General features: G+C 43.4%; 1 protein-coding gene across 1 annotated transcript in view; it reads right to left on the bottom strand.

The window, feature by feature from the left end:
• The window catches only part of CCDC13 (coiled-coil domain containing 13), a 29,137-nt gene extending 2,407 nt beyond the window's left edge, over nt 1-26,730 (bottom strand). Inside the window, exons 1-15 of the mRNA XM_027695465.1 lie at nt 26,613-26,730; nt 24,420-24,640; nt 20,281-20,429; nt 18,231-18,373; nt 15,568-15,651; nt 15,299-15,415; nt 14,644-14,748; nt 13,266-13,430; nt 11,299-11,475; nt 9,625-9,813; nt 8,717-8,832; nt 6,747-6,827; nt 5,735-5,863; nt 3,270-3,429; nt 152-261 (exon numbers count right to left, since the gene is read on the bottom strand). Of these exons, the coding sequence (XP_027551266.1) occupies nt 152-261; nt 3,270-3,429; nt 5,735-5,863; nt 6,747-6,827; nt 8,717-8,832; nt 9,625-9,813; nt 11,299-11,475; nt 13,266-13,430; nt 14,644-14,748; nt 15,299-15,415; nt 15,568-15,651; nt 18,231-18,373; nt 20,281-20,429; nt 24,420-24,634 (1,940 nt within the window). The 5' untranslated portion in view covers nt 24,635-24,640; nt 26,613-26,730. The remainder of the gene's footprint in view (nt 1-151; nt 262-3,269; nt 3,430-5,734; nt 5,864-6,746; nt 6,828-8,716; nt 8,833-9,624; nt 9,814-11,298; nt 11,476-13,265; nt 13,431-14,643; nt 14,749-15,298; nt 15,416-15,567; nt 15,652-18,230; nt 18,374-20,280; nt 20,430-24,419; nt 24,641-26,612) is intronic.
• Nucleotides 26,731-26,735: the final 5 nt, after the last annotated feature.

The raw sequence follows: 26,735 nt of genomic DNA, 5'->3' as shown, positions 1-26,735 counted from the left end.
AAACAGCTCTTCTGTTTTGGGGAAGAGACTCTTTAACACAGGATCTCTGGTGATTTTGTGACAGGCGTGAGAAAGAGCAGAGTTAACACTTGTTCCCTCCCTTTTTGAGGTGGGAAAGGGTAAACATGGCTTAGAGAGAGGGAAAACTCACCTCCTGCTCAGCTCCTCTACCTGTGATTCCAGGGGCAGCTGGGACAGGGGGAATGCAGGGAGCTCCTTCCTGTCACTCACATTTAAGGGGAGTCTTGAGTGACCCACAGACTGGACTGTAGAATTAATCACAAAATAGAGTTTTAGTAAAACAAGCAATTTTTTTAATGAGTAAACCTCAAGAAACAGTGAATAAATACTAAGGAATCCATTAAATTCTATGTATATCCATGATAATACTGTAAATACATAGGACAGACTTTTATTTTAATCTCCTTTCAGCAAAATAAAAACATGATGAATTTGCATTTCAGAGCTAAATGCAGTAATACAGGTGCCTACATGTGTAGAGAGGAGAACAACTAATCCATAATATTAAAGTGAGAGGGAAATAATTAATCCATAATATTTAAGTGACCAAAACAACAAGTGACAAGGAAGAGTTGAAAAGGATTATTTTGATGTTAACCTTTTAAATGTGTTTCAGATGATGGCAACTGTTGCTTCCTGAGTGTCTGTGACAACGTTTGCATGTGGCATATTTTGAAACAGCTTTTGTAAAGCACTTTGACCTTCAGCATAAACACAAGTTAAATGTACTTCAATGTGCACTTCAAACTAAGGTTCTAAATTTATTTAGGATTGTCCACCCCAAAGATGCAGCTCCTGTCGTTTCAAGGGGACACAGAAACTTCTTTCAGGGTTATAGAGAAAATATAATTCAAAAATATAATTCAAAATTTACTACTGGGACTGGAGAAGCCAAAACACTGTGATTCTACTGTACTGCTGTATCACTTCTCGAAATTCATATCCCTCAGAACAACAAATCTCTTCAAATAAGTAAGTTTGGTATTAGAACACTAAATGTGGAATATCTAAAAGGAGCTGGTTGGAAACTCCTGAGCTCTGACAAAAACAAAGGAGAAGAAAAGGCTGTGCTGTGTAACCAAGAAATGCTTTTGATCTTGGGGCTGTGTTTTACAGGGCTGAGGAAAACCTGCTGTTACTTACCTGTCCTCCTCTGGGATAATTCTTTGATAATTTGGAATTTGGATAAGACAGGAAAAAAAAAAAAAGAAAAAAAAGCATGGAAAATGAAAAGCCTGAATAATTTTAAAACACAACTGGGTTGTTTCTACCCACTTAGCATCATTATCTACTTCCCTTGAACTGGAGAGACTAGAAACATTAGATTAGCAATTAGATCAGCTCTCTCTAATTTGGCACTTTCAGAAAGAAAAGAAACTGTGATGTTAATTAGCAGGTTTTCTAGTCTCTATTTTATATTCAAGCTTTTCATTTCCTCTTATTTCCTCAACTCTCTGCCATGAAAGCATTCAGATAACCCCCATGCTCTGCTGAAGAGGTGAATTACAGACTTGCAGACTCAGTTTTTGTACAAACTCCAGAGAGTTTTGGCACATCACAAGGGGCTGAGCTCTCATCAAAGCAGGGTAGCCAAGTAGATTGTTACCTACTCATCTTATGGATTTAGAGAGGATTTCTTCTTATTAGTCTTACTGCCAATCCTTTTCTACTTTTGCTTTTAGTCCTTAAGCAGAGAAGATTAATGAACTAAATATTTAGTGAGAAGGAATCTGTCACACTGGTAAGAGCTGCTGCTTCCTCTGGCTGTGAAGTGCCAACTACCAGAGGTGAATTACCTTATTACAGCACAACAACTTGACCAAAATGGCTCAGGACCTCAAAGTTTATCCCTTTATCTCTTGGAGGTTGCAAGGAAAAATCTACATGGAGCACATGTGTGACAACAGAACAACACATCAACCCTTCACCAGGTTGTATAAAAGTCTGAGCACTCAAAAACTCAGTTAAATTCTCCAAAAGACAGCACTAAAATGCTCCTATGCTGTTTAATCAGGAAAAAGTGTATCACTGAGAGCTGTATTCCCACAAATCTCTCCTGGCTGCTACCTGTCCATACACACACCCTGATTGCTTCCTCTGGGCATCTGCAGAGCCATGTGAGGGCCCCAAAGCCTCTCACCTCCAAATCCTCCTGGGAATCACAAAGGGCATCCCATGACATGACTTCTGTGAGGCCCAGCACTGCTCTCTTACCAAGAGGAATGTCCTGGATCCAAGAGGCTGCAGCACTTTGTTTTTAGATCCGTGGTTTCTATGAGGATCTAAGTTTTTCTGCTCTCAGGCTCTCAGTTAATACAGGTAAGGCAACTCTAAAAAATCAGTGCTCACAGGAAAACACGTGAGAATGAGTGACTGTGGGCTGGAGCCCTTTCTAAGGGCACAACAATCCTGCTCTAAGGAATGTTTTACAGAGAGGAGTTGGTTTGAAGCACTTAGTCCTCATTCAGGATAAAGGTTGTGGTCCCTCTGGTCACCCTAACTCAGCCTGACACCACCCCAACATTTGCCCAATTGAAATTCCCCTTCCTGCTGTTCATCTCCTGGCATTTAAAGCCTTTTTACTTCACGAAAACAGACATTAAAAGGTAAACCACTGGAAAAGTTTCCTTAAGAATATGTGCCATTTTATTGGTTTAGACACTTTACAGAATCAGAGTCCTTAAGCAATAAAAGGACCTGATCAGGGAAATAAAAATTTTAACATCCACCATGAATTCTTCTCCTTTAACTATGCCAGTGAGGCTTTCATATTTATAGCAGGAGATTATCACGTTCACGGGATAATAAATTACACCAGATCTAATTACTTCATCACCAGCACTAGTTTTTCATGGGCACTGACAGGCCTTAAATTGGGATGCGTCCTTTAATCCTGCTCTTAACCTTCAGCTGGATCCCTCAGGCAGGAGAGCAAAGGGAGCACAGAAGTGGCTGTGGGGGCAACACAGAGCAGGAGCAAGCCTTTTTTTGTTTTTGTTTTAGTCTGGAGACTGTCACCCCACGTTGCAAAAATCCTGTTCCCACTTCAATCTGTTGCAAAAACCCCTCCTGAATTAAAAGGGGCTGGAATTTTCCCTCCTGTGTTGTTCCACTGAATGTGGGCAGGTCCCGGGCACCACGTGCAAGGTCAGGCCCTTGTCTGGGTTTGACAGATGGAGCCCAAATGTTGTTGCTGGCTGCTAACACAGAGGTGAAACGGGGGGCAGAGTTGTGGCTGAGTGTTCCACCTCACCTGTTCTGCTCCTCAGGGGTGGTTTCTGTCCTCTGGTGTTTTTCCCTGGATCCGTTTGCAGCTTTTCAAGCTCCTGTTCCAAAATGACACTTTGGCACTGCTGTTCCTGAAGCCTCTTCTCAGCTTCCCAGGCTTTATTGCTGCTTTCCTCCACCCTGACAGGCAAAAAGAACAAAAAGGGAGTTCAGCTTATTTATGTCAAGTCTATGTCAAATCAGTCTTGGTGCTGAATCCTGCTTCATGCTGCACGGCTCCCAACAGAGGGAGAAGAGTTTTCCATGCATCCAAAGGCAGAAATCCCAGTGAAATTGTTTCCTATGACATCTTCCAAACATGCTAAACAGAATTAACTGATGTGTACAGTTAGAAATAATGGGTTTGTAACTGGAGGTTGCTTAGATCCCAAAGATCCCTTAACTTGTGTGAGTTCACCACTGGGATGAGCGGGAAAGCTGCGGATCGCTGAGGAGGGATCTTTTAGTACAGGAATAACAAACAGCATTTTTTTAAGCACTCTGGGAAAATCTGGAAGGAAAACAGTTTATAGAAGCACTGTGCAGCATTTAACTGGTTTATGTCAGTTATCTTCAGGGAAGAAAAGGAACTTGATGCCGCTTTTAATAAACTTGGCCGTGGAAGGGAGTGAGTGGGAAAGAAACGGATGGTTCACTCTGCAGAGCAGCACAGGGGAGCAAACTGCCTCTATTCACCCCACACATGTTAGAAAATTAACTACAGGAATCTAATGTGCACCCACAGATACAGTCAGTGGTGCATCTCGTGGGGCAGTGACTGATAGCAAGTGATTTAAAGGAGTTTAAAGCCGGAGAGAAACACAAATTGCCTCACTGCAACGTGCAGAATAAAAGAATTCCCTTCCTGAGCCCACGGGGGATGCTGATTACTCTCTGAACCAAGAGATTTGATTAGTTTATTTCACTCCTAGCTGACATACCTAAAAAGAAAAAAATAAGTATTACAACTATAATAAAATTATATCACTGTCTTAAAAATCCAGCTCCGGGCAGGACTCGACCTCCTGTGGCAGTGAATTCCCAGGCTGGGGATGTGCCACGAGATGTTTTATTTCTCTCAGTGGCTCTGAATTCACCAAACTTTCATCTGACCAGGTGTTCCTGTAGCATCCACATTAGACAAAAAGTGGAGGAAAAATGACAAGATTACTTGTTTTTTTTTAATTACATAATTTGCCAATAACTTAAGCCAAAATGCTGTAGAAAAATCCCACTTTTCACCCTCTCCTGTGCCATTCTCTTGATTTCAGTATTATCTGTGTTACCTGAGCTTTGTTACACTCCAAAAGGGGAGGGGAAAGGAGGAATGCCTGATTTATTTGGGCTTTTTTTACATATATTGATGTTGAAATTTGACTGGGTGCTATATTATCCAAGAGTTATTGCACACAGTCTCACAAAATTTATGTTACCTGCTTGATAAATGTGTGATAACTGTGGAGCTGCTGAATCATCAGTCTATGGTGCATTTTACTGTGCATTTCATCAGCTCTCTTCTTCATTACCTCACATTGGTGCTGGCCCTATCTCACCCATCACACCTCCATCCTTATATCTGATTGCAAAGCTCTGTTAAAGTCACTGGGCTTACAAACATGAAAACGATTTTCCCACCATGTATTTGCAGGATTTAGCCCTTAAAAGCATCTTTTCCAAGGTTCTTAAAAAAATATATGTATTTTTTTCTGTGATTAATCACACAGGGTGAAAAGTTAGACAAGTGAGAATGATAACCATTGTCAAATAAAGCAAGTAAGCAAACTGTGCTTATTGTATTAACAAGCACACATAAAAAAATATGCATCCTATTTTAGAATACAGATTTGGGAATCAAAATAACACACATTCCCTAACTGGGGGGGGGGGGGGGAAATAGCAGTAGCTGAAAGGTGTCCAAAGAGAAAAGACTTTGCTTCCCTTGTCCACCTAAAACATAGCTGGTTTTTAACATCATCTTACATCAAACTAAATAATAGAAAATGAAATTTCAAATAAAAATCAATGCTATGCTTCAGTTAAACCAGAAGAAATTAATTTAGGAAAGTATACAGTGAAACTTAAAAAGAATGTGAGAAGCTTTGGAACATAAGTCAGATTATAACTATAATTACAGTATTTACTACTGATGAATAATATTGCTGCCTAAATAATTCCATGAATGTATAAATACAGGAATGCCACTTTTATCTTGGTGCAGCAAGCTTGAAGATGGCTCCGTTTTTTTTTCTGCCCTTTGTTCTAAAAGGATAATAAAAGAAATGAATCATCAGCCAGGCAGGGAAAATTGAGCAGAAAAAAAAAATGTAAAAGCCCCTATTTAAGGAAAGGATCCCACTGTACCCATGTGCTGTGCTGCATGTTAGAGAGACTCTGAGTGTTCCCAAATCACAGGATCTCACAAAGGACAGGCAGGATCAGGCTCTACCTTTTCTGCAGCACAGTCACCAGTGCCAGGAGCGTGTCCTTCTCCACCTCAGCAGCCTGGCACAGAGCCCTGTGCTCCGGGATCTGTGTCTGCAGCACCTTCCCCTCTGGAATGTCGGTGCCAGGGAGCCTGAAAGCAGCACAAGAACAGAGAGGCTGTTTCCCATCCCAGAAATGAAAGAAAAGGAACAAAGGCAGGATTTGAAAACCATATCCAAATACACTTCTCTGAGGGTTCAGCCAGAAGGCAGAGCCAGGCTCGCTACCACCCCCCCAGCATCAATGTCTATAATAAACAGACTATAAGAAATAGACTATAAGAAATAGACTATAATAAATAGACTATAATAAATAGACTATAATAAATAGACTATAATAAATAGACTATAATAAATAGAACAAAAATATTTGGAAATAAAGCTCCTGTGAGTTTCACTAGAGAGGGGTTTCCAGGATGCTTCCCCTTCCCATCACCCCCAAAAACCAAACTTCCACCTCTGATCAATTCATTATCCCTGACTCTCCTCCCACTGCTCCTGCCAAAGAGGATTCTATCTCCAAAGTGCTACACTCAGCTATTAAATGCCCTGCTATTGATTTTCTCCCTCTGAAAGGCTTCAGGCAGCACTACTACAATGGCTGTTCTTGTGCCCAGCATGTGATGAAAGGAAGGGGCAGTTTTCCCATGTATCCCATTATTATGCACTTCATTACCTCTCTGCATTCAGGAGTATCTCCTTTAGAACAAAAAGCAAGAGAAATCTTAGTGGTTGGGAATAAACATGGGGAAAAAAAATGGATTTATGTGGTGTCAAACCAGCAATCAATTAAAAAATTAAGAGAGCAAGAAGATGTTAGAGCCTGTGCCAGAGCTCTTGGGCAGCATCAGGTAGGAAGGATGGTAAAAGGAGCTGTTTGCTCCAGAAACAAGGCAGAAAAGGACAAGGCTTGCCAGCAGCTTGTGGAGTGTGGTGGGACACCCCTCTTGCTAAAGATGAAGTTCATATCCTTACCCTCCGTGTGGGATGTCATCCCTAAGGGAAGGCCTCGTGGCTGCTGATTCCACAAGCATGTGGCCCATCCTGAACACTGTGCTGAGGGGAGAAAAGCTTTGTCAGGCAGTATTCCAAGAACTCCTGTCATTTCCCAACGTCTGTGGTTATTCCTGCCTTGTAGGGAAGAGCACTCCCAGCTCACACCTTCACCCAGGTGACTGTGCTCCTCTGATCGTGTTTTTATGTCACATACTTCCACAAACAGATGATCTCCTGCTCTGCAACAAGGTCTACAACTTGCATTTCCAAATGCCCTCTAAAAATATACTTTTCTGAACCCTTCTGCTCTGTGAAAACCCTCATGAAGATCTGCCAGGTTTTAAGAAGAAGAGAGAACTGATCACACTGGATCACTTCCACTCTGAATGAGTTTTATACCCAATGATATGTGTGTTTGGGACATCAAATTTTGGTGTGTGCTTGTTTTCTCAGTATGAGCTCAGCTGCCTAAAGCCAAGTCCCTGTAGACTTAGCCCAGGTTTCCTTGTCTTCAGGCTGCAGCTAACAAGAGGATAAACCCTTAATACTGAGGAACAGGCAGAGCTGCCTCCTAGGCTAGGAGTGGTTAATCCTAAAATCAAATTGATAATGACAGACTTGGCCCAGTCTAAAAATGCAGATTTTTTACTTCACCATCTCCGAGGGGCTTCAGCTCCTATTTATAGCATTTTTCATTTCATCTTTCCTGATAGGAAAAGATGATTCACTCCAGTAAAACAGAATAGAGAGTTCATCAGCATATTAAAGTTAATGGAAGGAGTGAGCCTTGCTGACCAAGTTATTAAGAGCTCTCACAGCTTTCAGGATCATTCATTGCCCACCTGACACGTCAGCTCTTTCCATGGTAGAGCCTTTAGCCACGTCCACAGGCAATAATTTATGCACTGCACTTAGTGGCTTCTGCAAAGCCATTACCCAACCTCCTTTTCCTGCTTACCATCAGCAAACATATGAAGTAAAAAAAAAAAAGGGGGGATAAAATATAGGTTTGCTCCATCAGAGCCCAACAACTTCTGCAGAGTTAGAAGTGGGAGGATAAAGGCAGTCGAATGGTACAACAATGGAGATGCAGAAACTTTCAAATTAAGGATGCTTGAATAGAATTTTTCTTGAATTTTATGGTAATATTCCATTAGACTCAGGGATACAGCTGACAATTTTAAAGCCAAATTCAGTGTCTAAAATAACGTGACAGAGACAAAATCAGTTGCAACTTGATGAAAAATTTCCTCCATCCTCCTAAGACCAGTCTCAAATCCTCATTGTCAATTAGACCATGAACTCTTTAGCAACAAACCCAGCACTTTAACAGGAAAGGATATAACTTGCTTTGATATCTTTACACAGCCAGAGTGACCCAGAGTTACATCAGTGTAAACAAAAATCAGATTTATTGCTGTTTTAAGATTAGTGTAATTTACACGGTCCTCAACCAAGCTTTAAAAAGGGTGTTTGTTAAGAACAAATGATGTGGTGTGTTTTCAACATTGCTGCATGTAAATACTACTCAAAGTGCATTTATTGATTTAAATAGTGCGCCAGTGATTTAGTGCTTACCTAAAATGGCATTTTGTTTTAATTCACCACCCTGCTCACAGAAGTCTCCTCGTTAGAAGCCCTGTTTCTCATAAGAGAAAAAGACTCCCAGGCACTTAAGCTGACCACATAAACATTATCTGAGCTGGAGAGAAGGAATTAGCTGCACTACCATCATGCCAAATCTAGTAATGTCTGCAAGTCTGTATATGCTTCTCTGTTCCAGGACAAAAGTCCAAGAGATAATGTGATTAGAGATTCCCATATACTGTAAACGGGCTGCCACAGCTGCTGGCACAAAGCACTTGTGGTTTCATAAAACTGCCTGGGAAAAACCAGGCTGCTGAATTACTCCCAACAAATTTAAACGCTGACATTTGGGGTCTTCTTACCGGGCAGAGTCAGTCCTTGCAACCTCACTGCTGCCTGGTGCCAGAGGTGCCTCAGAGTGCTCAGAAGGTGGTGTATCAGCAGCTCCTGAACCCTCCCCTTGATGGGCAGATTCCTTCTGTTAATGTTGGAGCAGGTTATAAAACCAATTACACAGTTCAAAGGCAAATAGCTGCATCAATGCCTAATCAGCAGCCTATAATTATTGCTAAAAGCATGCCAGAGCTTTGGATTTACAGGACCTCCTCAGAAGCTTTTCTTTCATTTCTATCCATTGCAGGACGAAAACAGAGCAAGAGTCAGTAAAGGAAAGTGCAGTTTCCCATGAAATCAGGGTGCACAGTGGCACTGGAGAACCCACAGTGTGGCACCACCACTGCCAGCACAGCTGGTTTGTGTCCCTAACCCAGGTTTTATCCTGGGTTCAATGTTCCAGCCCCCATTACTGAGGTATTTGGCAGATTCACAATCTCACCATAAAACCCTATGAGTGTTTTAGATCACTGGGAATTGGATGCCTAAGTATTAACAAAACCTGACTGCAGGATCAGCAGCCTGCTGATGTTGGTTTAACATATTTGTTTGCCTCTTTCTTTCAGCAGCCAAGGATTGTGAACACTGAGAATTCCCCACTGGAGCCCCAGCCCTTGCTGTCAGCCAAGTGACAGTCTCGACATGGAGCCACTTGTGGGTGGGATTGATATTTCTATGTTTTCTTGCTGCTTAAACAGCTTGAAAAGTTATGTACTAACAGGAAAGAAACTGAGGAGTTACAAAAGAGGATTCCTGCTTTATTATTCCACAAGGAGAGACTGTCAGTAGGACTGTCTCGAGGTAGCACCTCAGACAAGAAGGATCTAGATCTAAAATGATGACACAGGGTGCTTTTCTGGTTCATTTGTTCTCCTACCTGAAGTGTGAGCTCCCCCATCACCTGTTCCATCATTTGAACCTTTGCATCTCGTTCAGCCACCATCTCCCTGAGCTGCTCTATGAGGCAGCTTTGTTTCTGAATCTCATTGTTCAACATCTGCCCTATTTTGTTCTCATCCTTCTGGCTCAGGTCCTTTAAGATCTCCTGCATTTGCTTCTGCTGGCTCTGATAAAATAGAAACAACGAGTGAGATCTTCATTTTGTACACCACGATTATTTGCATCCTCCAAACAAATCTCCATTTAGGAATGGCAGGACAAGCTCCTGCCCTGCCAAACCCATTCCTTGGTGGGAGCACACTGGTTTCACCAGTGCTGCTCTAGGAGTTTGATTTGTTGTGTTGACCTGAGCAACTGAGAGATTCAATTTGCAGCTCATTGATTCAGTAGCAGCTTTGCTACTCAGTGTAACAGAAAACAGAGCAGGCCTTGGACAAAGAAGGTGAATAAATTTTTCATAAACTGGATGAAAGTCAAGATTTCAACGTGCTTTTTGTGAAATTAGCCCATGATCAGACTGTGTGACAGTGACATTAAAAGATGAGGGTACCATGAGGTGACAGCTATGAGTTCAGGCTGCTTCACCAGTGAGTTTTGGAGGTTTTCTTTCACACTGACAAATCTAATACCTGTCAGACAGTTTGTTCTGTCAGGCCAACAAACTGCAAGGAAAGTACATCCTTGATATAAGGGATAAAACAGATTAACCATCCCCTCCCAAATAAACTTGCATCTTTCTGCAATAATTTTAGTGAGAATGCTCAGACGTGGCAAAAATGACAACTGTTATTTGGCTCCTCTAACCTGCTGCTCAGCACCCAAGCTCCTCACAGTGCCTGGTGTGAGGAGGGTGAATTCCTGCTCAGTTATAAACATGCCTTAGCCAAAACCTGTGCACAGAAGCAAGGAAATCCAAGTGGTTTGAAACTGGTGAGGAGCTGGATCAGGAAACACGGAACTAACCCTGCTAAGAACTGGCATATTCTCTAATATATATATTTTTTTTACTATTTTAATTGGGGAAGGCTATTTAGAACCATGGCAGGACTAAAGAACCCTGCAATACCATGACAGCAGCCATTTATTTCTTTTTCAGCACCTTGAGTCTGCTGAAACTCTTGGTTTTGAAGGGGCCAAACCCTCTCAGCTTCAGCTGCTGCAAGTGAATGTGCACATGGTTTAAAATTCATGGTTCAGCTTGTGTGTTTTGGGCTGTTTAACACAATAAATGAAAGCTGTGTTACAAACAAAGGAGATCTTGCAAAACTGCAGGCATTCTAAAGAAAAAAATAATCTACCAATGGAGCTGAAAGTAGAACAGACAATACAGTCCATCTCCATGGGTCAGGAATGAAGCTCTTCCTCTACCTACAAGACAAATTCTATTTCAATCCTTCTGCAAAATGTTCCTTCCAATCCTTGCAGCTTTGAGCCACTTGACTGCAACTGTCACACCTGGTGCTGTCTTGCAGCCTTTACATGACCTGACCCAAAATGCAGAAGGGCTTTAGCTGACTAGGAAACCTCTGGCTGTCACAGTTGGATTCATCAGGCTCCTGTATTCCCCAAGGTTGTCTGTGTCACTGAATGACATCACGTTTCACCACTTACAGAAAGAGGGCTGGGACCAACAGATAAAGTCAGACCGTACCAGCAAGGCATCTATGAGCTCATCGTCGTGTTTTCCTTTCTCCAGCAAGGTTACAATCTGTGCCTTCAGGATTTTCAGTTCACCACACAGGATTTTGTTCCTGGCTTTTGTTGCATCGAGTTTTTTTCTCACTTCCTCGTGGCTGTTTTGGAGAGCGCGGTGCTCCCCGGCGAGTTTCTGCAGGGATGCAAACACACCACAGGACACGACAGTTATAACCCAGCACCAGGCCCCAGCTGCTTTGGGGAGCAGAAAGAATCACACATTACCTGGTAGAATCTTAAAAAATATCTAAAAAATTGGACTGGCATATTGTATCACTCCTAAGGAAGTAGGAATTGCAAACGCTGCTGCTCGCATCAAAAAAGGGTCTGTCTGCTCAGGAATCCGAGTGGATTAGGTTGATTCTCAACTTTATTCTGTTCCAATAGAGAAGCCCAGAGCCACACAGATATAGGAGGTGTGAGGGGGATCCAAGAATCACAGAATCAACCAGGCTGGAAAAGACGTCTGAGATCATGACCCATGACCCAACACCACCCTGTCACTCAGCCCATGGCACTGATGCCACATCCAGTCTCACCTTAAACACCTCCAGGGACGGTGACTCTGCCCCCTCCCTGGGCAGCCCATTCCAATGGCTGATTACTCTCTCTGGAAAACATTTCTTCCTAATATCCAACCTAAACCTCCCCTGGCACAGCTCAAGACTGAGCCCTCTTGTCCTACTGCTGGTTCCTGGAAGAAGAGCCCGACCCCCACCTGGCTCCCTCCTCCTGTCAGGGAGTTGCAGAGAGTGAGGAGGTCTCCCCTGAGCCTCTTCCTCTCCAGTTTGAGCCCCCACAGCTCCCTCAGCCTCTCCTCACAGGAATTGTGCTCCAGTCCCTTCCCCAGCCTCGTCGCTCTTCCCTGGACCTGCTCCAGCCCCTCCATGTCCTTCCTGAGCTGAGGGCCCAGAGCTGGACACAGCACTCCAGGGGTGGCCTCACCAGTGCTGAGTCCAGGGGCAGAATCACTTCTCTGCTCCTGCTGCCACACTGTTCCTGAGCCAGGCCAGGATCCATTGGCCTTCTTGGCTACCTGGGCACACTCTGGCTCATGTTCAGCTTGCTGTTGATTAGAAACCCCAGGTCCCTCTTCTCCTGATCGCTCTCCAGTCACTCTGTGGTGCTGCTGGGGGTTGTTGTGGCCAAAGTGCAGGACCCGGCACTTGGCCTTGTTAAACATCAGACCATTGGATTCAGCCCATTTATCCAACCAGTCCAGGTCCCTCTGCAGAGCCCTCCTGCCCTCCAGCAGATGGAAACTCCCCCCCAGCTTGGTGTCATCTGCAAATTTGCTGATGGTGGACTCAATCCCCTCATCCAGATCATCAATACAGATAATAAACAGGACTGGGCCCAGCTCTGATCCCTGGGGACACCACTAGTGACCAGATCCCAACTGGGTGCAGCACCATTCCCCACCAGTTAAGAACTGGCCATCAGCCAGTTCCTAACCCAGCACAGAGTGCCCCTGTCCAAGCTGTGAACTGCAGCTTTTCCAGGAGTGTGCCACAGGAGACGGTGTCCAAGGCTTTGCTAAGTCCAGGTAGACACATCCACAGCCTTCCCCTCATCCACCAGGTGGGTCACCTGGTCACAAAAGGAGATCAGGTTGGTCAGGCAGGACCTGCCCCTCCTAAACCCATGCTGGCTGGGTCTGATCCCCTGTCCATCCTGTAGGTTCCATGTGATGTTTGTTTTTAACACTGCATGAGGAATGCACACCTGGCCGAGGGCCAGAGGGATGCTCTGGAATTCGGATGCAGCTCTAGCAGGGCTTGTCTGTGGAGTGTGGCAGAACTTCCTCCAGCAGATCAGGTGGGTTTGTGAGATGGTCTCTGGGTAGGGTGTAACACACCCTGTAAGGCAAGTTATCACACAGCACACCCCCAAACAGAATTCTGTTGGTTCACAGGTTTTTACCTCCAAAGCTTCTCTCTTTTCTTTCTCCAAGTTGCGAAGCTTCAGCAAGTGCTTCTCCTGGGCTGACAACCTCCTTGGATCCTCAAGGGCCAGGAAGTCCTCATCAATGTCCATCACTGATCTTCTGGTCTTGTTTTGACCCAACTTACTCTCCAGCTCTCGAACCTAGGGGACAATAATGGCAACTCATCCAGGGGTCTGTCAGGAGCACAGTGGTCCAGCACCAAAGGGACACAACCAAAGGCAGCTCAGAGTGTAACCTCATATTAATTCCTGATATTATTAACTAGCACAGAGCAGTGTCTGGTCTTTCAAATTTAAATTTAGCTGCTAATAAAACACGCAGATTTTAGGGCATCTGTGCAGGAAGGAGATATGACACCAGACCTCTGGTTGACTCGGGACACGTGGGAGATCTGTGCCTTTTTGGAGCCACATGTGGAGGCCAGGCAGACACTCCAGAGCATCTGAACTGTGTGTAGGCAAGTGAACTCAGCCCCTGCTTGTCACCTACTCACTGCAGACTCCTTTTATAGTCAGCAGAAGGAATTGGGTACTGCCACAGCTCAGTTCCTCTGCCTGTTCTGGAGGTGTGATCCAAGATAAGATGGACCTGCCTCACTTTTGATCCAGTGACTGTATTTACAAGATCCCCACTGACTACAAAAGGGGCCTGAGGAGACTGTCTCAGAAAGAAGTCTCTGCATTAGAGCAGAGAACAGTATGTACAGTCTTCAGAGGAACCCCAGGCAGGGGGTAGAACAGAAGGAAATGTGATTTGATCAAGGGAAAGCAGAGGTTAACAACCCCGGTCAATCAGAGTGCAGAACTCACAGTTTGATGGCATATAATTAAATACCAGAAAAGTAGGAAAATTATGTATCAAATTGCCTGAGAGAAGTTTTATTTTGATGCAGACAAAGCTGCCTCCCTGTCTCCAGCTGACATTCCAGCCCTTCAGAAGATTCAAGAGTTAAAGATTTTACTGAAGCTCCCTAAGGAACAACTTGAAAATCTTATCTGGCCTCAATTCTTCCCATCTGACTTTAGACACTGAACAAAGGTGTCTAAGTCAGAGCACAGACACCGACAGGGCTCCTTCTGTTCTCAGTGGAGGGAGGCACCTTCAAAACACCCTGGGATTTTAACTGGGCTGCCACAGCTCTCCAGGGTCACTCAGCTCACTCCTTTCACACAGATGTGAAAGATTCCCAGTTAAATACCCAACCTTGTATGGTTGCAATAGAGTAATTACTGTAGATTTTAAGAACTAATGAAGAATTAACAGTACCTTTAGCTTAAATTGAGGTGATATCCATACTTAGAAAGACAATTCCAGCTTCCAGCTGAGGTGGCACCATCCAGGGTCTTCACTCACCTTGTTTTGGAGAACGAGGATCTGCTGGGCCCGTCCACGCCAGCTGCCAGAATTGGCCAAGAGACTTTGAATGTTCACATCTTCCCCAATTTCATTTGCCAAGAGCTGTGAAAAAGGGGATTGACACCAACAATGAGGCTTGAATAGAAGTTTTGGGGCTCTCTCTAGCAGTAAACACAAGCATTACTAACAGTTTTCAATATACACTGTTATTTTTTATATAATGAATATTTAACCATAATTAAATAGGGCATTTATTTGCCTAAATTTGTCTAAATACACACCCTTGCCATCAGGAATTGAGCCAAACTCCCTTGCACAATTCTGACACAGCTAAACTTAGTATGGAGAGCATTTAAATTATTTATAAAAAGGTCAGCAGAGTTCTATTTTTAGGACCATACTCTCTACTCTGATCTGCATTGCAGGTCTCTTACACAAACTGAGGAAACCAGGGGAAACAGAGCACATAGGAACACTTAAATCCATCCTGAATCAAAGAGGGAAAGGTTATTCTGGATGTTACTCCAACAAACTGTTTAAACATGTTTTATTTCCAGCAGTCTTTAATCCCATTGATTTCCATGGGACTGAAACCTATATTAAAACCAAATACCTAATTAAATGATAATTTAAATGCCTCCTGAAACGGTACCTTTTGGGTCATCTTCAGTTCCTGTCTGGAGGATTGGAGCTGGTTCCGATATTCCATGGCTTTCAAGTTGGCTGTGTTTAATTTTTCTTGCAGTGCTTTCACCTCTGGACTTTCAGCCTGTGAAGAGAAGAATGTACTCGGTGAGAACAGAATCCTCAGGGAAAAACTGAAGTGATTAAGAACCACATTTATCAGGATCAGAGAATCTGTCTTTCCAGACCCATTTCCTCCATGATTTTTGGGATATTTAGGAAGTATAAACTTCATACCAAGTTTTCTTCCAGCATCTTCCGAGTTGATTCCTTGATTCCACCACCACCAAGGGAATGTATTTTTTCTACAGTTGCCTGTAGCTGGAAAAAAAAAAAAAAGCATTGTTAATGTAGAATGGATACAGCAAAGAGCATCCCTCTATGGGGTGTTAATTAGTAAAAAATTAAAATATGGATGTTTATTAACTCTAAAGAAAATAATTAATTTTCCCCTGTTTTTAAACACAGTCAGTAGGGAAGAATTTTTTTTCCCCTGAAATGCTTCCCAAAGAGTCATGGGTTATTTTATTTGTGGAACAACTTCAAGAAATGTCTCTGACTTGGTGAGATGAGATCAGATTTCAAGTATAGAGATTCCTGGGGCATTTTATCACCATAGGTACATAAAATTAATGTTTATATACATAAATGTAAATCCTGCCCAGCCCAGGATATTTCATTAAAAGCACCTATTCTACTCACCAGAGGAATATAAAAGGAGAAATGACTACTTGATGCCCTACAGCTTAGATTTAATGGTGTTAAGGCTCTTTTTCTTCAGCTGATAGCTCTAAAGTAGCATTTTTTAACCCATGAAGAATAAAGAATATGTCTCCTATTGCTCATCACAGCAAAAGAAGGCAGACATACAGTTCCTCCTGCCCTGAATCAAGCCCTGTGCTGAGGTTGCAAAGACTTCTTACTGGATGGGAGCACAGGAATTTGGAGCTGGAAAGGCCAGGAAGTGTTGCTTTAAAGGGTTGGGACTTCATTCTTTGAGGTGGGTGGAAAATCTCAATTATTTGCCTGAATAAAAGAACAGCTTTTTCATTAAAGCGGCATCTGGGGAAACACAGAGCTTTAAAATCACCCCTTCTTGTGGGTCAGGGCCACCCTTTCTATCCAGCTCATAAACTTTTGTAGTCAATGGACTGAGAATGAGGAATTTCAGCTGGATTTGGCAGCTTTGGGCCAAAATTCTATGGAAGTTTTCTGCAAACATCCCTCTGCAGCCTTTGCTTACATGCACCACCCCTTGCCAAGTGATTGCTCAATGGCCACACCTTCCATTTTCTTTGGGGGAACATAATCATGTTAAAACACTCATGATTTACAGATTTTTCAGTTTTCATGCAAGCAAAGAGCTAAAAATACGTAAAATAACAGTGTTTTCTATCTATCACTCAACATTTTTGATACATACCTCCCACTGCCTAATACTGCTTTAATTTTACCCATCTTTTACATTTTCATATAGTTCTACTGAACAAGTAAAACCCACAAACTCAGCCAGTCACCATTAATTTAGAGGAGAGACGCCCCAAATTAGGTGGAGAAAATACAAACCATGGACCAGGGCACAGTTGCAGTAGGGTTCACATTGTGGTTCACCTCACATGAGGCACGTTTTTAGTTTTTATTTTGATTTTCCTGGTGTCTGGGGACAGATTTGTTCATATATAAAATGTCCATCTCTGCTTTGATAAATAATTATTGTTTCTTGAAAATTTTCTTTTTTCTTTGAGTTATATTTCCTTTCCTGAAATGTCTGCGGTCCTTTCTTTTTGGGTCAAAACCTGAGATTATTTTATATATATTATATATATTCTACATCTGAGAATATTTTAAATTTCTGTTTGAATAATGGTCATCACACCTCTGCAGTAGTGCATTAGAACCAAGTTGGTTTTCCTTTAAATTATTCATGACTTGCTCCACTCCTTGTGGGATTTTGTAGGTCCCAACCTACACCTGATGCTTCTCTGCCAACCTGCCAACTGTTTGACAAGACCCCTCTGACCAGAACACTCTGGATTTATGCAGGAGTTCTCCAAAATTTAATTTAATCTATGACTTCTTGATCTTTCAGGTAACTGGAGTAAAATTCAGATAGATGCATGACTTATGGTAATAAATGACTGTGAAAGATGGAGTCAAAATGCATCTGTCAGCACGATAAACATTATTGATCCACTTAACTGATGTCTTCTAAGAAAGCAAAGTTCATAAAAAAGCATTGAAAATTATCAAAAAATTCACCAATATTGTGTAAGGAAGAGGACAAAGTAAAGGACAAAATAAAGATTGACATCAAGGCATCCAATTTTCATTTCAGCAGTCACTTGAGTAAAATTATTCCTGTGAAAGGTTGGCACATATAAAAAAAATCATAGTAAACTAGAAAAATCAATCTGCCTGAGTGAAGATTTGCTGTCTTACATGATCTAGTTTGTTGATGTCTCAGTTCTATAAATACTTGTGCCAGAAAACAGCTTTATTTATGTGGATGAATGAAGCTCAGAAGAATAGAGTACAAATTCCTGACTGGTATTAATGAGGTGGGAATCTAAGACATACTGGGGTGAAATTTGCTCCTCCTCACACACACAAAAATAATCAGAAAAACTTCTGTGCTTCAAATACAAATGAACATTTCTAATTGCTGTTTAACAAATCTTTGGGTCATTATAATTTTCTTTCCTAGCTCCTCCTTCAGAGAAGCAAACAGGTGAGGGCACACCCCCCTCTCTCCTATCACAGACAGAAATGGGCAGAACCCAAAGTAAACACGGATATAAGAGCAAATTCAGCATGTGAACACGAGTCAAACCCATTTTCTATCCCAAACACTGGATTTCTATGTTCTAGGATGCAAAAAGAGAACAAGAAAAACGCCTCACTTCTCTCTCCAGCTCCTTGACTTTGTGATTCAGCTGCTTCACTTTGGCTCTTTCGCTCTCGGCCTCAGCAGTTATCTCACGGTTCTTTTTGGCCAATTCCACTATTTTAGTGGCTGCAACATCTCCAGCTAACCCTGAAGTCCCTGAAAAGGACACATAAAAGCAGAGGTCACGTCTTACAGGCAAGATTCAGAATAGATGATGCTTTTGTTCTCTGCCCAGCGCACAATGTACTTTTATTGTCCAATCCATTCCTCCCAGAGCTGTGCCAGGCACTCAAATGAACAAGAGAGGGAAGAGACATCAGTGATTCCAGCTGGAATGCTTGGGCCTTTCATTCAGCATCACACCAGGGCCAGCAAAGCCACATTTCACACTTCAGCAACAGCCACAGTGTCCCAAGGCCACAGCAGTGGCCGTAGCAACATCACCCCCTAGAAAGGGTGGAGGTGTTTTCTGCTCACTGCTGGGAAGGGCAGTCATGAACAGGATTCTTTTGGAATATCACGGAAGAAGACAACACTCTCCTTTGCCTGGTTGTTTATTACAGGAGGAGTTGCTGAAACAGAGGTGTGAACATTTTCTAGACATCTGTCCCCAAAGGTCAGACACAATATTACAGCTGGGTCCTGGAGAACGTCCAGGAAATTTCATTGTGCCTATTTATATGTCCCCTGTGATTATCCCTGGAGCCTGACTGTATTACTCCTTTAATTGCTCTCTTAAACACACACGTCATTCTCCCCCTCCTCACAGAGGCTTGGGATCAGTGTCACAAATAAAGCAAACCCCAGCACTGGCTGTTCAGTGTCACTTGGCTTTCACATCACACAGGTGAAGGAAAGCTCTTGTGCAAGTGCAAAATCAATATAATTGCAAACAATGTCCACAGGAACCTCCAGCTCAGCAACAAATGTGAGCCTGCAATGACAAATCCTTGGTGGGGTGTGTGAGGGCTGAACCTGGCTGCTGCCATCCCTTTTAACTCTTTCATCCTCCTTCAGTGCTCTGAAGAAATGACTTTTCATAACCTCTGGGAAGATTATACCCAAGAAATGGGGTGAGATGAAGGAAGACAGATCACTCTTTAGTGAATTCTGAGTCCCATATAACTCAGAGACATTAAAGGGGCTACCCAGAATATTGCTGAGAATGGAATATCACTACTAAAAACCTTGTACAGAGCATGAATTTAGTTTCTTTAAAGCATTTGAAATGCTTTTAAAAAAGCATTTAAAAGCAACTTATTCTTTTTAAAAGCACTTCCACCGTTCTTACTCCGTCATGTGATTTGTGTTCCCCCTCTCATCTAGGAGCTACTTTTCCCTTAGTTTTCGTGGCAAATAATGGCCTTTAAGGACCACAGTGAGTAGTAAACTTACCAAAGCCAGGCTGGGGCTTCATTGTGATGGTCTCCAAATGCATTGCACACACTTAATCAAAACTTTTAATTTCCAAGCCTCTTGCCACAATGCAAATAGGGTTGGCATTAGTCAGCCAGAGAAGCTGCAACAGCACATCTGGCTCCTGGTCCTGACCAGGAATAGCTTATCATCCATCCTACGGACCAACTACAGGGAGTTTTTAAGAATTAAGATGTAACTTAATGTTCTGTAGCTCTGTTTGTTGCTGGTTTCCCCCTTCTCAAGCAGCCTGGTCATCACTACTGTCCTGACCAACAGTGGCACCCAGTGGAGGAGGTGCAGCCTGCACAGTTCAGTTTTCCAAGGACACCCAAGCCACTTATAAGCTGGATTTTGAGCCGTACATGTGCCCTGTTCAGGCAAAAAAAAAGGAGCCTGAATAGGGAATTTAACTCTACGCAGCAGAGAAAGCTGCGACACAGCTCTTTGACATCAACAGAAGGTTTTCTGAAATATGATTTCTACAAAACATCATTTTTTTTGGTGCCAATAACAACAAGTTTTCAGATCTGTGGGGAACAGAGATCGATGTGTACCCTAAAAGAGCACTATATTTTTTTTAAGGGACATTTTGCTGCCATCAGCATCCAACAAAGGTGGTGAGAATACAAAGTTACTGTGTTTACCCGCCAAAGCCAACCTGTCCTCCTGGACTTTCTTCTGGAGTTGCTTTATTTCAAAATCCTTCTCTGTCACCAGTTTGTACAATCTGCAGTTCTCATCTCGGACCTCTCGAAGCTGATCCTGCAGCTGCTCGTTCCCAGCCTCAAGAAACCTAGGAAAAAAGAAGCCATAATGGCAAATCTCACTGTGATGTGCTTCAAATACATCCAAAAATAAAGTAATGAACTGACTGTATGACAGATGAGCTGAGCTTATCAGGAGTGAATTTACTGAATGAAGTAGCACATCCTAAAACTTACACAAGAACACAAGCTGATGATCTGATCTATTCAGTTAGCTCCTTCTTAAAAAGTTCTGCACTTTCTTGTGTAGTCTGGGGCAAAACATCACAGAACAGGTACATTTTCAGTCCTCTTGAGGTTACCAAACAGAGTCATCTCAGTCTCACCTGGTTCTTCAGAGGGAATCAGGCAGATCAGCATTCAGCATGTGGGACATTCAGGCTTTATTTTCTATGCTTAACAAAGCCAACAGAATCCAACAGAGCATCGACTACAAAAGCTGCTCCTGGGGTCTTTTCTTTAATAATGAATGTTTCAGAGCAATTCATAAAAGACCAATTTCCTGTGTCCTCACCTGATTCTCTTGGAACCCCACCAGCACAGACTGGCACCAGTTTGTATTGTTAATGGTGCTTTTTGGAACTCATTTGGAAACACAGAATATCAAAAAAGCCTCTGAATGGGAAGAAACAGCCTTGCTTCTCCTATTCTTCAGTACAGCTAGTAACATTTAAGGGGTTCATCTCTCCAAGACATCCAGAGAATTAATAACTTTAAATCTCTTTGCTGCCCTTACGTGATGGGTCCCCCAAATATAAAATCTAGGAGCTGTGGCCTCAGGGGCTCAGTTCCATTGTGGGAATTCAGGATTATCAAATCTCCCTGACTCAGGGTCCTTGAGAAAACTTGGGACTCAATTCAGTTACCCCCACACAGGTGCCATTTGGGCTCCCCACCTGCTCCAGCTGCTGCAGGAATCTATGATTCCCATGTGGAAATCCCCAATGCTCTGCAGCATCTCAGGTATCATCAGACACCTAAATCAGCTGCATGAATTGATCCCTAGATTTTAATTATTTACAGTGTAACCTTGAACCTCTATAGTTTGGAGATTTGATTTGGATAAAGCTCAGTTGTTACAGTAGGTATGTGTAGACACAGCCACAGCCAGGCAAGATATCTCCATAATCACCTCAATCTTTTCTATTCCAAAGTTTCAGCAAGCCTTTTGCACCCACTGGACTTGAGAGCTTTCAAATGCACTTGTTGGAATAAATGACCCCTTAAAGCACTGCCATAAACAGCACAGTCAGTTCAGGAGAGGATTCACAATCCGTAATTAAGAAATGCACTTCTGTTTCAAAGCTTCAAATCAAAGGGAGATCAAAGGCAGCTGTTTACAAAGGAGAAGAAAGCAGGCAGCAATGTGAGCTGAGAAATGGCACAACTCAGTTATTCCCACATGTACCACTCACAGAAGCCAGCAACAGAACTCAGATCCAATTAGAGACACGGGGACAAAGGGATTTTTAACAGTTATGGGATTAACATGAAAGGCAAGTTCTAAGCTCTTAACACACCTGAGCAGGGATGTCCTCCTCAGAGCTGGCTTCCAAGTCTTGAGGAAAAGCACAGAAATCCCAACTGCACTGAGCTGGAGTCTCCTCTGAGAAACTTCCCACCCCATCCCAGTGACCCTACATGTTACAGAGAGGGCAGCAGATTCCACCCAAGTGCGTCAGCTGTAGAAAATCAGCCAAAAGAAACAGGCTGCAAAGGGTGACCCTTTTCACTTAGTTCAAGGAAACAGAGGCAGGTGAAGCTTGTGAGCAGGAATTCAGGTGATTTCCCAACTTGTGTGCACCGTTTAGGCAAAAAAAAAAAAAATTACCCTGAATAAGGAATTAAACTTTTGTTAAACTGTGTCTTTCCCAATTCTTGTTACAGATTCTCCATGTGATGGGGAGTGTCACTTAAACACACTCAAAAGCACCAAACAGAGCAGGGAGTGAAAAGTTAGAGAGAGAACAAATGAGAAGGGAAGAACTGTCAGCTAAACACTCCCTTAAACAAGATTTGGGAGTAGGATGGGAGGAAGGAAAAATGAACTCCCAAGACTCAGAGGGAGGGAGATTTCTGAGGGGAGAATGTTTTCCAAGTGCTGCTATAAACAACACTGACAGGCCAAAATCACTGCCACTGCAGCCCATATGGAGTCCTGCTCCTCTGGAACAAGTTTGTAACGTGTTCTCATGGGAATACTGCAAAGCACATCCTGGTGAATCCCTTCCAGAAGAAGCAAATCCTGTCCGGATTTGACACACTCATAACCACTCTTCTGCTAAATGCTGATGTATGTAAGCAAAGGGCAATACAGATAAATCTGCTGTGTCAAATGGGGACTTTTAACAGCCAGTGCCACTGAAACAGAGGTAAATGATAACTCTGGGATTACTCAGGCTCAAACTACTCACCTGTAAATAGCAGAGAACTGCTGGGACTCTCCTGTACTCTGCACCTCAGAGGATGCACATTGCACAGGGTGTGCTGTGGGAGCACCCAAACCCCTTTCCTTCACCAGACAGACATCTGAACTATGGGATTCAGTCTCCCAAAAATCTTTAAAAAAAACAGGTCTCCATCATAATCTTCTGAAGAGTATCAGGACAAAATGCTGAAGGGAAGAGGACAGCTGGTAGAGGTCAGATCAGGAGCACAACTTGGCAAATCAGACAGCTCTGGTGAGGGACCAGTGTGTGAAGAAGACAATGATGAAATGGTGAGAACATTAATTTCTAGAAGCTCAGCTCCCTGTTTCCATTCAGATTTCCTTTGCAGCATGAATAACACATTCCCAGAAGCACCTGAAAGGTTCAGTGGTTCAATCCTGGGTTCCCCCCACCTTCACAGCAGCTCTACTGCAGCACTTGGGTGCTCAAGGAAGCAACTTTCAGAAACCAGCTGAGCAGGGTAACACAGGGGGAAGATCAGCATTTAGGAATTAAAAACCTTAGTTAGTGGCTGGATAAACCTTGGGAGATGTGCCCTTCCCCAAGCTGGATTCTGGGAGAGGGAACTCTCTCAGGGGTATATTCCTAACTGTGGTTTTCCAGCCAGGAGCTGCTGGTTTTGGCAGAGCTTCCAGCTCTTCTTTCCTGCCCCTGTACCACAGCCCGTCACCCCACTGTGCTGCCAACAGAACAGTCTGTGGGGCTAAAGCTGTAAATTAAGTCACTGAAATGACTTGAGATAAAAAGTACCCTTGCCCCAGAAAGGGAATCCAGTTTCTAGCAAACAGCTGGCTCAGCATGGAGCAGAAGCAGGAATTTCTTCAGCTGGCTTCACCACTAACACAAAGCAAATCCCTGAACAGCCAACACTGCAGAGATCTCTGGGATGTGCCCAACTTCAGACCTGTTCTGGTTAGTGAGAGGGTCAGAAGGAAAGGCTGATGATATCCCGGGAGGAAGAGAAATGATCTGAGCAGGGGTTTCGGATCTCTGCTTCAGTAAATTGAATTATGTACTCAGCTCAAAAAACACCCAACACCCAAGATTGAGGGACATCCACACCAGAATGCCCAATGTCCTGGGAATCTTGTGATCCTCTAAATCAGGATATATTGCAAAGATAGCCTGGGGAACGCTTTTCTGCACCGCAGGCCTTTGGCTTACTCCCATTTGCTGCTTTGCCTATATCCATCTTTGGAAATTCCTCAGGTAGGGAACCTGTTTGCTTAAAGGTTAGGCAGGAACTAACCAACAGTGCAGATAGAGGGTGTCAGCGATCCCAAATGACTGGATTTTGTCAGATAGAACCTGGCTGCCCCTCACATGTCACCCTCACCCGCGCTGTCCTTGCACCCTTCACTGTGAAACACTGATAATAAGTGACAATAAATAATCACAATGCCCTGAGGGTAAACATGTTAGGACAGGGAGAGTCTTCTCAGGACAATGAAAGCCCAAGATGTGAAGGCAGAAAGTGCTCTGTCAACTTAATAATACTGAGTTTCATAAGATCATGAGCCAAACACACTTCTGTGGCTTCCTGAAGGAATGGTCCTGCTACACCTTTACCTTTTGCTGCCATCTTCATTTACAGGTTGTCCTATTTCAAACAGGTTTAGATCATCTGGGGTTCTTAAAGTCTCCCCTGTGTTGCCATCATCCTTCTGACTGTTCTGCTTTTCCTTCTTCCTCTCCATCACATTTTGCAGCCGCCTCTGCTGTTGCTTCTGATAAGCCTTAAACTGGCTTTTAAAATCTTGGTTCACTTTTATGTCTGACTCCATTGTTTACTAAAAGCATAACGAAATAAAGAGTGACAGAGAGCAGAGATCAGCATTGCTTTGAAAAACATCCTCTTCTGGCAGCTGCTTTGCAGCTTTTCCTCACTGACCTCTGCAGAGTCTCCCATCACCTCCTCCTCTCCAGCCCCACGGCCCTGCTTCAAGCACCTTTCTCCTTAAATGGCTTTTAAACAGGCAAGTCTTTTTCACTCCAGAATTCAGTGCTTTAAAATGTTCTTAAACAGATCTCTTCGAGTAAATATTTTTACAGAAGAGCAGGTTGGGGCCAAATCCAAGTGAGTGTGGCAACGTGGCTAAAAGGAACATGGACTGTTTGGGGTCATCCAGCCCTCCTTGACTAAAGGGCTTCCCATATTCAGGAAAGGTGCAAATCCCCCCATTTTTGGGTGTGTTTTTTGCTCCCTTTCCCCCAAATTTCTAAGCACTGAGTGATAACATTAAATTGATAATATTGCTCCTCAAAGTTTTCCTTAGGATGACTAAACACAACAAGCTTTCTGATGTATTCCAGCCCCTCCTCCTTCTGTTTGACATTTACTGCCAGCAAAAAAACCCTAGTGCACCTTTGCTCTGGGAAAACCAATCCCTTAATACTTCCAAAGGCACACCCTGCACTGAGTAATTAATGCACTGATTAATTGCCCACGTGCACCCCTGTGCTTCTGTGTATCTTATGGGCTGAGACTCACTGGAGAAGGTGCACGAAGGATTGACAAGTGCAAAGAGCAGAGTCCAGTGCCTCTGCACAGTCCACAGGGCTCTGGGTATGGGGGCTCGAAGAATTATACAAACATTGATTGGAAAATCGATTTTAATTGATTAAGGTTGGTTCTGTGATTTGGAAAATGCCTATGGAGATAAGGAGTCCATTTACTTAAGGACACTGCATATGAAATTTAGACAGCCTTTCTGGTTTCAGTGTCCTTTTCTTTTTTGGTTGTTTTTTTTTTTTTACGTTTACAGTTATATTAGACCTCACTAAATTTGATAGATTTAGCCACTTAACTTATAGATATTAAAGATAAGCAAAAACATCTTCAACCAGTAGTTGTCTCTGTTCTGAAAACATCCTAGAATTCTTAGCAGAGTAACTATTTTAGACCTTAAGTCATCTTTACAATTATTCTCAGAAATTTCTTTACCACTTGCACTACATTATTAATTAATTGATTAATTAATTAATTATCTGTAGGCCAGAACTGTGCAGAGTACTCAAGGTGTAGCTATTTCACACAATACTACAGTGGAAAAGCCCCCTAAGATCATTGAGCCCAACCATTAATCCAGCACCATCCTTGAGTTCACCACTAAACCACGTCCCCAAGTGACATCTCCACGTGTTTTTTGAACACTTCCAGGGATGGCGATTCCACCACTTCCCTGGGCAGACTGTTCCAATGCCTCTTTTAGTGAACAAATATTCCCTAATATCCAATCTAAACCTCCCCTGGTGCACCTTGAGGCCGTTTCTTCTTTATCTGATGGTTTGGGAGCAACCTTTACCCTTCCTACCTGGATACCGACTCCAAGCCTGGCACAGAGGGCTCTGCTGTGTACAGAACAAACTTCCCTCTCCTCACAGAGTCCCAGAATAGTTGGGGTTTGAAGTGACCTCTGGAGATCATCCCTCCAACCCCCTCCCAAAACAGGGTCACCTGGAGCAGGTGATACAGGAACGCACCCAGGTGGGACTGGGATGTCTCCAGAGACTCCACGCCCTCCCTGGGCAGCTGTTCCAGCGCTCTGCCACCCTCCACGTAAAGTTCTTCCTCGTTTTGAGGCGGAACTTTTTGTGGTTTAATTTATAAATCGCAATTGTAACCCTACAATTGTAACTGTGACCGCCTCGCCTCGTCCTGTGACCTGGCAGGACCTGGCAGGACCTGGCAGCTCCGCGTTGTCCCCCCACCCCAGGCCGGCTACCCCCTCTTCCGGCACTCCACCCCCACCCCCGTCCTACCCGAACCGCCTTTCCCGGCCCCGAGGGCACTGCAAGAGCCCTCCCGTGTCTCCCCCTTCCCTCCTGGGCAGCGCCTGGACCGGGGATGCGGCTCCGGATCCCGCGGCCGGTCCCGGTCCCGGC

The sequence above is a fragment of the Neopelma chrysocephalum genome, unplaced genomic scaffold, assembly GCF_003984885.1.
Source record: "Neopelma chrysocephalum unplaced genomic scaffold, ASM398488v2 Primary Assembly neopelma1_101, whole genome shotgun sequence".
Classification (NCBI taxonomy): domain Eukaryota; kingdom Metazoa; phylum Chordata; class Aves; order Passeriformes; family Pipridae; genus Neopelma; species Neopelma chrysocephalum.
This window is presented reverse-complemented; position numbering and strand designations above follow the sequence as displayed.